Here is a 14,586-nt window from a genome sequence, read left to right as displayed (position 1 = left end):
TTGATAGATATTATTCAAAGATCTCTTATTAATAATTAAGTAATGTGAAGCCTCCTAGCAAGTAAAGTGCCTAGCCAGTATATAGTAGATAAAAAAGTAGAGTGTAAAATGTATTCTTTCATCTCATCTCATCTCATCGATCTCCGAGTCATTCCCATCTCATGAATACTCGACTCCCTTTCTGAGCGAGATCTCTGATTCCCTTACCAGTAACCCAGCTATTAATATCTCTCGATACCATACAGATATGCACCCCGTATTCCCACCAAAATCAAAACCTTGCTTTACCCAAACCCTGCAGATGTACCCGGCACATCCATCCTAGCCCGCCCAAATCAAATCAGAATAGACCCAAACAAAAGAACAAAAACACATGTAATTTTGGTGACCTCACAACTCCTCTCCTATGCGACCCTATAATGCCCATTGCGGCTTGGCCCCTACCGCCCATGTGTCCAATCCAGTACAAATAAAAGATGATCAACCCGATGACTATATAAGGTAAGGCTCGAACAAAATAAAGTGAGAAAGGAAAGCGATGTAAAAAGGAGATAGAAAACAAATTGATGTCTCAGCTGACTCGAACAGACTCGCTCAAATGGTATCTAGTAATGATAACGATATATCTCGCCTCAACACCCTAGTCAAGCAACAAGACGCAAAGCAGGCTAAGTAGTAGTAGTAGACAAAATTTAAAGAAAAGAGAAAACAATGGAAGGAAAGTAGGTAGAATCCGAAGTATTCGGCAGGATAAAGCGGCAGCGAAGGAAGGTCGTGACGAACTTGCGAGCTAATCCCCCTCTTGCCACAAGCATGACGCCAAGGAAGACAAAGGATAGCCATCTATCCCTTTCCCGCACAATTCCGGACCCTCCATATAATGATAACCCGTTATTGAAGATAACACAATAGTTACGCATGGGCGTTCTTGTGTCCAATGCATTGAATAGTGCAGTGTAGTGTATTGACCAGCCGACATCTAAACAACACAAGCTAAAAACCATAATGCTCGGGCATTATTCGCATGCAAGCAATATGCACAATGCAATGCGAGCTGCAAGTATTTCTCCAAATCGTGCAAGATATGCCAAGCGAGTAAAGGCAGGTTCCATAGCTAGGAGGGGTTACCAAGATAGGTAGAGAGGTCTTGTTTATTTAATGTGTGCCAGTGATGATGCCATATGATGAGATGAAACAAGATCTTTCTCGGAATACCATCGGACAAAGTAGATGTGACATTGATACGAACATAGAAAGCCAAGCAGAAAATATGGAAATAAAACAAGGTAAGTGGCCAAAGAGAATATTGGTATATGCTAGTACGATAAATTGAAGCAGGTCGCAATTGGATTGATAAACGCCACACCACCAAGGACATTTATTTAGTCCAGCCAAATCCAAGAACCAGAACCAGAACCCCCCGTTTCGCCACTTCCCATCCGAAGTAAGAGATATGCAATAAGGTCTAAACAAGGTGTTGGTAAAATATTCGATTTCGGATGTAGTAGTGTCGTAGTGCATCAGGTGATACACGTGTAGGAGAGATAAGGGATCTGGAGATAGATAGTCATGCATGTAGAAAAGTAAGAAATAGGAAAATAAGCGTGTGGCGGAAAAATGGTGTGTTGATATGGTACGGTGGCTGTGTTTGAGAACGAAGATGATTGCGTAGAGTGGGATGAATAGATTTGAAGAGGGTGTGGAGGATGGATGTAGCGTTAACAGGATTTAGGAGGTGTTTTGATGGAGTGCAGTCGTAATAGGCAGTAGTGGTGGATATTAAAGTCGTAATAGGCCGCGGTAGTGTGCTTCAATCCATCGAGAGTAAGTATCATCGAAAAGGACGAATAAAACAGAGGATGCCCAACAAGAGTGTTTCGTGAGACGCAGGGTCGCTTAGAGAAGCAGGTATAACGACAAAAACGACTAGAGCGTGTTTTTGAATACCCTGAGAATATGGATTAGTCCTTTCGATCGTAACGATTAACTTGATAGGTCGATAAGTCGATTAGAGATAAATTGATTTGCAGCAAGGGTTATTAGCGTAGTAGTGCATGGATTTGTGCGCAAGGTATGTTTGATGCAGGAATGTGCATGTGAGGGTAATACGAGATAACTCCTGCCGAATGAGCGTTCATCATCTCGCACTAACCCACTTTCATACCCCATGCTAAAAGAGAAACAAGATCCCATGACCAATGAATTCCATTGCTCGCAAGAAGGTAGAGAAAACAGGACACCCTCTCACACAGAGAATCCCAGATTCCCTATCAGACGTGAAGCCATGAGTTCATGATTTTGCTGCATTAGCTCAATCATTCACCCAATAGGACCGCGTAATCGATTCACGATTCACGTACGCGGTATCTGCTGACTCTGTTGTTGATGCTGAAGAGAAGACAAAGTACGACTTCCATTGCCCCCGCCAGCCATTGAAGCATCCACAACGTTTCTCGGCGTCTGATGTTGCTGTTGGCCTTGACCTTGATAATCCACCCCTGACCCCGAAGTGCCGGCGGCAGTCGCGGGACTATTTTCAAGATAATTCGACAAGTCCCATGAGCCTCTAGCGCTTGCTACAGCTGCCGCATTTCCAAGTTGTGCTTGATAGTGTTGTTGTGGTGTAGGCATGTGATGTGTGGTTCCTTGTGGCCAATGACTCGATTCTTGTGTACCATGTGGTACTGCGATTCTTAGATCAGGGGGACCACCTTGGAAATTTATTGATTTTTGGCTTTGTGGTGAGATTGCTCTCTGTGCGGGAATATTGGAGTTGTAAGCTGTAGAAGTTGTTGATCCTGATATTGATCGTGGTGAAATTCCTCCATGATGATCACTTGTGTATGGTAAGCCTACAGATGAAGTTTCCGTAGCGTAACCGGTGGAGCTGACGGGTGTCAGGAGGGCAGGGGCATGTGCGGGTGGAAGGGTTGAGGAAGGACTGGCGGACTAAAATTCACCGTTAGCATTTTAATCCATACCAAGAATCGATAAACCAAAAGGTGTGCTTACATATTTGCTGATAATCTTCTTCAAAGCGGATCCTAAATCCTTCCAGTGAAAGACTTTGACATCCTTTTCAATATTACGAGGCTTGGGATTAGGGAACGCCATGATAACTTTAAAGAACTCCTCGCTATCAGGCTTTGCCTTAGACACAGTTGCGGGTCGGAAACCTTCTAGATTTCTCCGTATTCTGTTCTTCTCTTCCACGGTGAACTTTGCTGCCACTAACGCTTCCAATAGGGTAATAGTATCAACGCTTGTGACATAACAATCATTTTTCTCTTCCCAATATATGCAGCTGATTACAACAGATTGAGGTGGTCGTTCGTCAGCTGAAATAGAATTGAAAGTTGTCGTGATAGTGCATCCAGATTGTGATCGCTTGAATTGGACCAGCCGCCTCTTTGACTCCCATTCTTCTGCGGTCCAGTTATTTACCATCATATCACCCAAATCCCCGCTGATTTCCAATTTTGCTTTGTTTGCGTACATTGGGTAAGGATTGTATGTATGGCCTGCATGAGGCGTAGCACCCGGACTTGAAGATTGTAAGGTGGAAGTTCTTATCAAAGCTGGGTTGCCAGGAGATGGCAAGGATGACATATTAGAACGTTGCATTGAATTTGATGGTAAACCTGGGCTTCGCGCCATACTTGAGCCAATCGTGGAATATCCAGAGTTCCAAGTAGATACATGCGGAGAATGTGCTTTGAGAGTGGGTGGCGAAGTTGTTGATGAATTTCCATATCCATAACCTATGTTTCTAGGAGCAGCTTGCGCTGGATAGCCACCGGAGGATCGATTATATTGAGGCAACAGATTACTGTAGGAAGAACTTGCTTGAAGGTACGATGAGTATGATGAGGGGGAGCCATCGCTCGATGAAAATGAATAAGGAAACTCCTCTTTCGGTTTTAGCTGCTGGGAATTACGTTTCGCTGGGCTCCTCATTAATTCCGCAGATTCTGTCGAGATCTTCCTTTTTCTAGTTCCCTCAAGTGACTGTGGGCCATTTTCGAATGTGAAGTCCCCAACATCAACCTTGGAAATAACATCTCCATCACCTTCCATGAACATCGAAACTGGTACCCGGGAAGAGGACCAACTTGTAGATGCAAACTGAGGAACCTCACAAGTCACAACGTAACTGCAAACTCCTCCAGACTGGTTCATTTTCCTTACGGAGGCCTGGCATTTCTGTTGTCCAAACACCAGATAGAAAGTCGGCGAGTTCGAAGTCAAGAGCTCGTACAAAGTGGTTATGTAGACGCTGACTGTAGTACCCTGACTTCCCCGCTGAGGTGAAAATGATGTAACTTCGGGTATTGGCGTAGACCCAACATTCAAGTAGGGACCCGCTGGTTCATCATAAGTAGTACGTGTGTTACTTGATGCATAACCTAGCGAAGTCATCTGTCCGGCATTTTGATAAACTGGGGCAGGCGTTGACGTTGGAATTGAAGACTGAGTTCCATATGGAGGCGTTGAGTATGGAAATGCGTTCTCGGAATATGGTCGTCCAGTTTCGTAGCCTGTTTTTGAAGTTAGTGATTCCTTGGCTTCATATGACATTTGGGTAAAGGAGTTTCCCTTCACCATACTGACCATGGAGCTGTGGTGGTTGCGGTTTCCCGTAGGCAGACATTGACAGAATATCTGTCGGGGAATCCGCCCGGGGCACAAGGGCTCCCTCGTACCCTCCTTCGTGTAAGGCTGTAGTCTCTGGTGATGGATAAGTCTCGTCGATTATTATCGGTCGACCAGAGGAGAGGTGTTCGGACTGTAAATAAAGCATTGTATTAGCGGAAAAGATATCAAAAAATAAGAGTCGGAAGGATACACATACGTCGAACAAAGTGTAAGTTGAGTAGGCCAGTTTGGCGGTGGGAGAAGAATAAAGCTAAAAATACTATCGACTCCACAAGAACACTAGATGAACACTTCCACGAATCGAGAAGTTCTACTGATGAATATCGTAGAAACTTCGGTCCATGGAATATCCAAATATCGTGAAGTGTTAAGGTCGTGAAGAAGGAGAATTGCGCGATGCTGAGCGGTGTCTATATGACGATTGGAAAGAATGAAGTACTGTCGATTAAAATGCTTTCGACAAAAGTAATGGAGCCGTTTCCAATTATTCTTCAAGTGACAAAGTGTTGGGTGTATAATGGTAGTCTGTTAGATAAATTTTGGTACTCTAGGACACTCAGATAGAATAATTCCCTTTTTCCTTCCGTTCTTGGGGAAAATTAGGGTTTGATCCGCAGTGACTTATAACGATTTAATGATGAGATGCCGAGTTTAAGTAATAGAACTTGAATAGAACAGGTTAGTCGAAGAAATAGTTTCAGAGCTGAATCCTCTTTCAACGACGCTTGTTTTCCAATTTCTTAACTAGCGATTTTAAGTTCCCGCGCTCTAGAAATAACTAGGGCAAAGGCGTAAATCTTTTGAACAAAGTCTCGGGAACATGAAACTAAAAGGATAAAGTACTTTAGAGAGTCGATAACGATACTAAAGGGAACTCTATGAATCAATCAGCCTGAATGACTCTACAAAACGATGAAGAGACAAAAAATATTCTCAAGATGGCTGACGAGGAGCGTTCATAGTTTAGTTGCATTCATGGTGAGGGATGGGTTGAGGCACGTACAGGACAAAGAATTTGAGGTTTCTTGGATGTTCGATAGGATATGCCGATTGCCAGAAGATATGCAGCCACCCGGATGGCCGAACCTTTTGAATGAACCTGTTCGTTGCGAGGTAATGTCAGTATTCGTATATCAAAAGTATGCCGTCATTATAAGTGTGCCGGTGACAAGTTGTCGTCGAGAAAGATGGTGTAGTATAAACAGGTAGTAAGTAGCATGTGCGCATGAGGGAGGGTATACCAAGGGTACAACGATAGCCTAGTGGTTAGATTGTGTGGTGGTCGAGGTGGAGGTTATGCTTTTGATCACCCTAGTTCCGTATATAGAATGGCACATATGACTTCTCAATGCAAGGATGAGGAGGTGTGATGAACATAATAAATAAAAAAGGGTAAAGCGTGAAATACATACTAATGGTGGGGTCTGGAAGGCACTTTTAGGGTTTATGAGTAAGTTAAGTGACTTCTACTGGGCGAAGAAGAAACGCAGTAGTTAGCTAAAAAGGTAAAGGGCCTGTTGCGTGTGGCCTCTCTCTTGATTGCTCGGATCTCGTGTAGGGTGCAAGGCGGCTGATGGCTGATCTGCTGAATGTGGTCACACCAATTTGAAAGGTTCGAGGAAGCTGCTTCAAACGCCTCGCAAAGGCTGGGCCAAGTCAAAAGTCTTCTAGTTTGCTTACCCCGAACAAAAGAATGTAAATATCAAGTCCGTTTATCGGATCCTTGGTATAGTTGCGAACCCAGATATACTACTTTTGCGGCTTTCTATTTCATCCGATCGTGTATTGTATATATTAAAAAACGTTTGAAGTATTTCGTGGGATGAAAATGGAGGCTTCGAACGGCAGGATTCGGATGCAGGCTAGACACGTTCTTGATATTGGTTTTGGATGTGGCGGTTGCCTTCATAGGATTTGGAATGAGGCAATGGTGCTTCGATGACTCCGAGTCTGGGCAAAGAACTTTTGTTAGGTTCGAAAATACGCGGTCGATATTTTGCTGAAATGCTGCGCAGTTTTGGGTGGTTTCTAAAGTCTTGAAACCATAGGTTAAGATGAAGTGTGGAGAAAAAAAAGGCTGACTTTAACTTTGAAGGCAGTGAGGGAGAACGGGATTTGTTGCGGACGGGTATGTAGATGGTATGGTTTAGTAGGAGTGTGTCGAAAGAGAAGTGGCAGTAATCACTAATTAATATTTTATCGAAGTTGTTGAATGAATATTAAGAGCTAGACATGGAAGATGTGAAGATTTTCTGCTTAAAAAAAACAAACCCAAGGAGTAATAGATGTGTGTTGGCTTGTTCGAGAAAACCGAGGTAGGTAGTATAGGATCAAAGTAGGAACATTAGAGCTTGACCGGGAGCTCTTCTCGAATTCGATGCTGACCTCGAATTTCGGCTTGGATTAAAGAAGATGGATGTTGTTGTTTGAACTGAGGTGTACTAAATCTATGACATGCATTCCCTAATGGAGAGGATAACGAATACGTTTTCTTGCTCTTGCATACGACAGGGTTTCTCTTTAGGAGCAGGAAAAGACGTGGAGTAGATTTTGGATGAAGGATTTCTTGGAAAGGTGATGATTTCCTAAGGTTCAAAGGATAGAGAAGCCACGGTCAAATCTAATCGGGTTTGGTCGTGTGCTTCATTCGATGAAAGTAGATATTGAACTGTAGGTCGGCGACTGCGGCTTGAATTGATGAGATCGAAATGGAAATTATATTCTATGCCGATTTATTCAGAATGTGGAGAGGGAGGCTTTTGACAGGACAGCAGCTTCGGATTAGATTGGACAGAATTGCTTTCTTTTTTTTTATCTCTTTTTCCTTTTTCTTTCTTGGGACTTGGTGGTCTGAATTAAAAATTTATGACAATTAATATTATTTATTATTATTATTATTATTATTATTTTTCGAAAAAAAAAAAAGATGGTACGAAATTTACAAGAACAACATTAGTGCACCAAAAAATTCATGATGGGAATGTGGATGACGGGACTTTACTGTAAGAGGCGGTGACATTTTTCCCTAGAGAGTGGAATGAGGACAAGGGGAGCCCACTCAAGCTCAAGGATATAAGTTCGAAGAGAAATTCTAACGAAGACCCTTGTTCGGAGAAGGATTATGCTTTGGGTATGGAAGAATTTCCGTTTCACGGACAAGTTTCCTCTTTTCCCCAAGTCCCTGTTGAAAGATCTTTTTATTTTCCTTGAGTTTACAGGGGATTATATGGGGATGATCGTTCTATTACAAGGATGATAGAAATTTCGAGAGGGAACTCTTACCCTGCTCATTATTTTCTATTTGGCTTGTATGCTTGGCCATTTGAAAGAGCATTTCGGTAATCAGGTCGACATGGGATGCATCCACGGGTGAGATAGATGGCCGCGAGATGAGATGTTATTGTCGTACAACGTACCCAGGCTGTAGCTGCCCCTGCTAGGCCCATCGATTCAATTGCGGCGAAGCTATTTAGTGGATCAAATAGGGCCACGACTAATATAAAAATAGTGACAAATTAGAAGCTTTTCTGCCTTTATAAGCCTTCTAAAGCCCATGATAACTTGAGGGATCCCTTCTAACTTCTTAAAGCTCCAACCCTGCAAACTCTCTTTTCTTCCTTGAGCTCCCTGCTTGGAAGCTACTTGGAAGCCGCGGTACCAGAGCATCCACTGTCCGGAATCCCCCAGAACCCTGAAATAATATACTGCTCCTCCGCTTTCGTAGAGATTGATCGAATGGGATGAATGGGAATGGTAGTAGAAAAATGGTAGAGATGAAATGGATTAATGATGATTGAGGGGCATCGTTTCATACTTTATTTCGTTTCCGATTAGGCCTTTGTTCTAGTGATGAAGGGGGATTCTCGGTTGAGCAAATTGGTGTTTGTCAGATCGATAAATTGTATTGTTCTCAGCAGCACCACAAGAATTGATCGCGTTAACACATCATCATTGCGATGAGGTATGCATTATCTTTCATTTAATCGCAATCCTCTTTTAATTCACGTCGCAACTCGTGGAAAATACATACCGCAGTACCTTCAAAAGCACACGTAATTCCACGTACCCTCTTCAGAGCTGTACAATCAAAAGCCCCTCGTACAAAGAATACCAAAAGTGCGGTACGTACCGTTCAATTCCTGCCCAAGTGAAATGTTCCGAAGAAATTATCATCTGCCCTTTGGCAACTTACATCTTGCATATAATACTTGCATAAATGAACGTCACTAGACTTTGTACATACAGCACAAAGCACCCTTCATTAATATCCATGCCCGGCCAATTGTGAAACTTATTCCTTTTTTCCTTTCGCTCGGCACTTGAGAAGATCACTCAATTGTTTAAGAGCATTTAGATCCCTTGTTAACCCTGGCTATCAATTCCCAATCTTCGGCAACTGGGTCTATCGAATAAGTCCGACGATCTCATTATCTGAATCTCCGAATTTAGCTTCTTCTCTTGTGAAGATGAAATTCCTTCGTGGGAAATCGTCAATCCGGGCATCATTTACTGCTGGGCCTGCTATGCTTATTTTCGGTCGCAGTATTCTAGGCTACCCCCTCGGGAGAGGGCACTAACACCAAAAAATATTCTTGCGCAATATTGTACAGCAGCTCAAATTTTTCGACATATTCTCCTAGCTACATAACACAAGCACAAATGACCATTTCATCGGAGAAAAAATTCTTGCTATTCTCTGGTCGTCCTAATCGCTTTCGTCGGGTTCGGTCCAGAGCTAGCAAGGTGAGCGGGATGAGCATGGGAGGCTCGACTCTTTTAGGAATTAATGGCTGTCACTTCTCATGCTGAAAGCTTGGAGCGAAAGCTGGTGCTCATGATAAGCAATACTAATACTTGAACTAATTAATCGGGAAGTGGACTCCTCCACCAATATTGATGGATTAGAATCGAAAAATGGGTGAAATATGAATTATCCTCACCATCGATGTGATTAAAGACGCCCTCGATGATAAATAGGCGTTGGAGTGCTGCTTGACGAATCACGGCAGAAGTGTAAGGGTGCTGCAGGCAAAAGATCGACACTTGGATGTTCGGGAGTGTCAGGTCATCTACATTATGAGAAGAGTGCTATGCCTAGGTAGGTGTGCATATTGTGCATATTAGACAGGGTTAGAGGAAGTAGGATCACTAGACACTGGACGCCACAAACGACAGGCCTGTTCGGAAAGGAAACCCGAATTCTGGAAAGTACCTCTTTTCCCTTTTTGTGCCCGGTGTAGCCAAATTGATATTCTCCATCTTTTCCCGGTTGAGTTGAAGAGCTAGGATGAATACCTTGGATGGTAGCAGGACTACAACTCAAAGTTGCCCAGCCATAGGAAGGTCTTCAACACCTTACGAGAAAACCACAAGCCTCCCGTCGTGACCGTCGGAGCACAGATTAAAATCGTATTCACCGCTGCTGTGGAATCAAAGAAAGGGAGGAACAATAACATAACCCCTACCTTAGCTTTTCTAATACTGCAGTGCTTCCTCTTATTCGTTACCTTCCCGTCGAAATACTTTCTCTCACTTCCCAAAGGAAGGGGAGAGGAATGCGTAATACATTTGGTCAAAATACTTGCGTCTCGTAACCTGTCTGTTATTCTATCATGTGAACTATGAATAGAACCATAAAACGACCACAATAGCTCGGTCTTCGTAATGAATTTATGAAAATATAATAATGATATATTTTCTGACAAAGAAGTGACCAGATCATGCGGGAGATTTCCCCAAAGTAACCCCGAACTAATCCTAGTCAAGTAATAAATTCAGGAGAGTATGTGACGAGTTCTCTCCCTTTTACCATTTGGTTGGTTATGATTGGATGGAAACCTTGAGGTCAATTCGTGGCTGTGCTTGTTTTGAAATAATTGACCCTCGTTTTTGGTTGCATCGACAGGATTTGGGGCATCCTCTATGGTATTGTCAGCTAGGGAAAAGGACTTTAGATCTTGATTAGTCATGGGGTAAATAGGCTTGTATGTACTCCATTGCTCCGTATGCAATACACCAAGAAATGGAAAGCTGCTTTTACAAGAAATATGCTAAGAAGTTGCTAAGAAGTTGCTAATAAATTGCTAATCCTCATCCCCTTCATTGAATTTGATTGCGTTGTAGATTGAAGCGATAACATCGGTATATTCCATCAATCTAAGCAGAGCTTTTGTCATTCCGGACCTTCTTCAACTGTTCCGTTCCAAATTTTTCCTATCAAGCGAAGTATCTTTCATTTCATCGGAAACTACTTTCCTCACTCCTATTCTAATAAACTCTCTCGCTCGAAAATCAAAATGGGTACCGCTACTCCTATCTCTAAAAGTGGCATTGATTTAGGTCTTTTCTCCCACCAAGACTATCAAAAGATGCAGATACTATCAGTTGCTTTTGCTTTTTCTTCCTCCCTCAACCCCTTACTCATAAAAGCCATTTTCATGCATTAATTCAAACCGTTTAATATCTGTCGTATTTTTCCAACAGAAACGGACTTTCAGGTACCAAGGAAAACAAGCTTTATGACCTGAGCCAGATCACCAAATTGACAGCTCGCAAGTACCTAAAAGTTTCCAATTCTAATTCTAAAACTAACTCTGACAACCCTTTTCTCTTCTCTAAGGCGTGGCTTCAATAGTTTGAATAGCTAGAAAAATCCTCGAGAAAATTAACAATATTTCAACTTTTTTCCTTACCTCATCTCATCATGAATATCAGTTATTATCATTCTATCATGATCAGATCGCTGGACTCGAGATTCCGCGATTGCATCGTTGTAGTACACGATATTGTCGGATTGTTGCACCTCATGCAAGGTCCCATATTCATCATTACCTCATTACCGACTTCGCTCGAAAGCTAGATTGGCCGGCCTTTCGGGTGTGATGTTGAATAAAGTTACGATCATCTACTAAGATTTTCCTTGTCATACACAATACCTACGCTTGTTTTCTGTAGCAGGCCAGGGCTCTACACGCCGTTTGCGGCAGTGCTGGACGGACACCACACCATACACAAACAACGTTTGCGAGTTGGTCAATGAATCAGATGGAGCCACGACATCTTACAACTTACAACTTACCAGACAGGCTCTTCATACAGTTATCATACAAATTGTTACAACAGCAAAACATCGATTGAATGCGCCACCAAACTTTTGGCTATTAGCTCAAAATTAGTCGCGACTCGAGCCCCTTTCCGAAATCGTGTTGGTTTTTTATGCGGCTTGCAACTCTGACTTCTAAGCGCGCATTTTTAAAATTATAGCAAAATATATCATAACAATACAAATTTTCGATTGCTACGCCACCAAGGTAAGCTCCGTGTAATTTCCCATATGGCTACCTGCATGAATTATTTCCTTACACAATACTTTTTATTCTTGAGAAAAACAAAAAACATCGGTCGGCACAGTCCGGGCCTTGGAATACTCCTAGTAAATTCGCCAAGAATTGCCATAATCGGGTTTCGAGTTCAGCTGAGTTAGATAGTCTCGAATCAAATGCTTCTTTTTTGATTTGCTTGCTGTTGCTGACATAGCTGTTGTGATAACACCTCTTATATCCAACAACGGATATAAAACTGAATGAGTAAGAGCTTACCTTAATCTTTTGATTCTATTTGTGTGTTCTTCTGTGCATGGACAGGTAGCAGGGCCTTGCATCCCTTGTATCACGGCAACTTTCTTACCAACCACGGTTCTGGATCCTTATTTGATCTTCTTACCCTTGGCTTGCTGCATGAAGCCGAATTTCGGTTCCTGGTCGTCGGGTTGATCATAATTTCATGTACTCATCCAATTTAGATTCCATGTATCTCTCTCTCTCGTAATGCGCTTGTTGGCAAAATGTTGATCTGGACTATTTTCAGGTCCATTGTGCTGCGTGACATCTAAAACGACAAGCTGAATCAACGAACGACCTTGCATTGTATTCAACAAAACGATCAAAACTAAAATCTTTGCGAAGGGGAAGAAAGGTAAGGAAAAGACGCTTTTCCCGTCCTGTACAAAAACTCCACGTGGCGACGACGGAATTGGAAATTGATGACGATAATCTCACTGCTGCATTTGTATGTGTTCCCGCGGCTGCCACGTGTATTTAAGGCAAGCCGAGAATTCAAGGAATTTCCTGCGGCCGGGCAAAAGTTGTTATACGAGAGAAATTCTCAAGAGCGGAATGGGGTACACGGTATGTAATCAGCCTTTTCTTTCCTTCCTGTCTACTTGGCATGTGCATAGATGATCATTGGACGTCTGTAGCTGCAAGAGATCTACGAAGCATAACCGTCTGCGCGGGACAGGGAACAGGGCTTTCGATTCATGTATGATGAAGTGCCACCAATATCCCTTGGGAAATCACGGGTAGCTTCATATTCTCATTCCCCATTGGGAATATCTACTCGGCTTGCTGAGACGGAAGATGAGGCGGGATGAAAGGTACCACAAAGTACCGAGACTCGAGAAAGTAAGCTCACAGATAACGAGGCCTTGAAAGGCACAATTTCAAGTCCATTTGCGAAATTTGGATAGCCAAAGTTTAGATGGGAGCTGTGTAGTTGTTCAGTCAAACTCTACTCGAGCTTTCGATTCCAAAATGTACAATATAAGTCTTTGATGCTAGTGCAGATCAAAGGAGAGAAAGAATTATATGGGTCTGTCAGGAACGCAGTCTAGATGAAGTACCAAGGCTTACGATGGCATGGAATGACATTGATGATGCTCACTTAGTTACGCGTCCTTGTAAGATCTTATGCGATATCTACTTGTGAGCTAAAAGCAAGATTTCAATCACTAGTCAAAGGTCAATACAAAAGCCAGCCTTAGCATATTGGATAACTTTCTCTCTTCTCAAAATTTTGTGGCATACCTGCAAGTCAAGAAGTTTACAAGTCATGAACTTCGAGAAAGTCAAGTATACAACTAAACATGTGGTTCTCAATCTTACTGGTTCATTTTAGAAAGGTCGAGTTGACTTTTGTCTTCGCTGAAATTGCTACTATAACTGCCATTGAAATATTGCAAGATGTTAATAACATCAGTAGCGATTTTAAAATGATGTCTAGTTTTTAAGAACCAGGGACTTCACTTCGAACATATTTGTTTGCTTGTCAAAAGCCTTAGGAATTACCTTTCTATCTTGATTCAAATTCTACTCCTCTCCTGAGATCCTAGTTATATAGATGGGAGGTACAGCAATCACATGTCATCGCCATTGAATTGATTGATGGGAAGGATTTGAGCATTTTTAGGAAATTAGTCATCAATACTTTTATTGTTCAGAATACAACACAAAAAATAACAAAAATGTAAACTTTCGATCCAATATCTCCATCACAATTAATTTTTATTTCAATAATCGAGCATTGTTCACCAGAACGAAAATGCACTGCAACCTCATCATGTATATATCTCGGCGTCCCGGCTCACACACATCCCAACCCCTGACGACAAATCCCCATAACCCCTCAAAAAAATTCCCGAAATGCACGAACCGCGGTCCCAACCACGGAACATTTGGCGATGTATGTACGGAGTATGTGATGTGATAGCGGAGTGCAGGAATCGTGAGATTAAGAAAGTTTAGGTGATGTGATGTGATTCACTTATTTTAAACATTTATTTGCCGATCACGGTCGTAGTCACTATCACTTGCATGTGCAGATATTATGTATGTGTGTGTGTGTGGGTGAGGGAACATGGTTCAGACGTGGAGTTCGGGAGGGGTTTCTGTTTTGGGGTTGCAGCGCCGTGGGGGCCGGAAATGCGGGGGTGCATTTTATAGAGTATATATAGTGCTTTTCCAACGACATTGCATGGCATGGTATGTGGTGATTTTGATATTATTTTTTGGTGATGGAGGGAGTTATGGTTGAGGGTGAGAAATGCTTGCTTGGATTATAGCTGTTTATGCTCATATTTTTTATGGATGGATG

General features: G+C 42.4%; 7 protein-coding genes across 7 annotated transcripts; 3 read left to right on the top strand and 4 right to left on the bottom strand.

The window, feature by feature from the left end:
* Positions 1-148: 148 nt before the first annotated feature.
* On the bottom strand, positions 149-241 carry SS1G_03668 (predicted protein; the record flags this gene model as incomplete). The annotated part of the gene is made up of 1 exon (XM_001595529.1): positions 149-241. The coding sequence occupies one exon, from the start codon at positions 239-241 to the stop codon at positions 149-151; it is 93 nt and encodes a 30-aa protein (XP_001595579.1).
* A 353-nt stretch (positions 242-594) lies between these two features.
* Positions 595-843, bottom strand: SS1G_03667 (hypothetical protein; the record flags this gene model as incomplete). Its single annotated transcript, XM_001595528.1, has 1 exon — positions 595-843. The coding sequence occupies one exon, from the start codon at positions 841-843 to the stop codon at positions 595-597; it is 249 nt and encodes an 82-aa protein (XP_001595578.1).
* A 162-nt stretch (positions 844-1,005) lies between these two features.
* On the top strand, positions 1,006-1,462 carry SS1G_03666 (predicted protein; the record flags this gene model as incomplete). Its single annotated transcript, XM_001595527.1, has 3 exons — positions 1,006-1,136; positions 1,254-1,286; positions 1,387-1,462. 3 exons carry the CDS (start codon positions 1,006-1,008, stop codon positions 1,460-1,462), a joined length of 240 nt encoding a protein of 79 aa, XP_001595577.1.
* Positions 1,463-2,352: 890 nt separating this feature from the next.
* SS1G_03665 (hypothetical protein) lies at positions 2,353-4,801 on the bottom strand (the record flags this gene model as incomplete). The annotated part of the gene is made up of 4 exons (XM_001595526.1): positions 2,353-2,754; positions 2,857-2,949; positions 3,013-4,538; positions 4,612-4,801. The coding sequence occupies 4 exons, from the start codon at positions 4,799-4,801 to the stop codon at positions 2,353-2,355; spliced, it is 2,211 nt and encodes a 736-aa protein (XP_001595576.1).
* Positions 4,802-5,568: 767 nt separating this feature from the next.
* Positions 5,569-6,522, top strand: SS1G_03664 (predicted protein; the record flags this gene model as incomplete). Its single annotated transcript, XM_001595525.1, has 2 exons — positions 5,569-5,864; positions 6,468-6,522. 2 exons carry the CDS (start codon positions 5,569-5,571, stop codon positions 6,520-6,522), a joined length of 351 nt encoding a protein of 116 aa, XP_001595575.1.
* Positions 6,523-9,315: 2,793 nt separating this feature from the next.
* SS1G_03663 (predicted protein) lies at positions 9,316-9,758 on the top strand (the record flags this gene model as incomplete). The annotated part of the gene is made up of 2 exons (XM_001595524.1): positions 9,316-9,399; positions 9,666-9,758. The coding sequence occupies 2 exons, from the start codon at positions 9,316-9,318 to the stop codon at positions 9,756-9,758; spliced, it is 177 nt and encodes a 58-aa protein (XP_001595574.1).
* A 2,327-nt stretch (positions 9,759-12,085) lies between these two features.
* Positions 12,086-12,580, bottom strand: SS1G_03662 (predicted protein; the record flags this gene model as incomplete). The annotated part of the gene is made up of 2 exons (XM_001595523.1): positions 12,086-12,234; positions 12,445-12,580. The coding sequence occupies 2 exons, from the start codon at positions 12,578-12,580 to the stop codon at positions 12,086-12,088; spliced, it is 285 nt and encodes a 94-aa protein (XP_001595573.1).
* Between the last annotated feature and the right edge of the window lie 2,006 nt (positions 12,581-14,586).

Source organism: Sclerotinia sclerotiorum, genomic scaffold (assembly GCF_000146945.2).
Source record: "Sclerotinia sclerotiorum 1980 UF-70 scaffold_4 genomic scaffold, whole genome shotgun sequence".
Lineage (NCBI taxonomy): Eukaryota > Fungi > Ascomycota > Leotiomycetes > Helotiales > Sclerotiniaceae > Sclerotinia > Sclerotinia sclerotiorum.
This window is presented reverse-complemented; position numbering and strand designations above follow the sequence as displayed.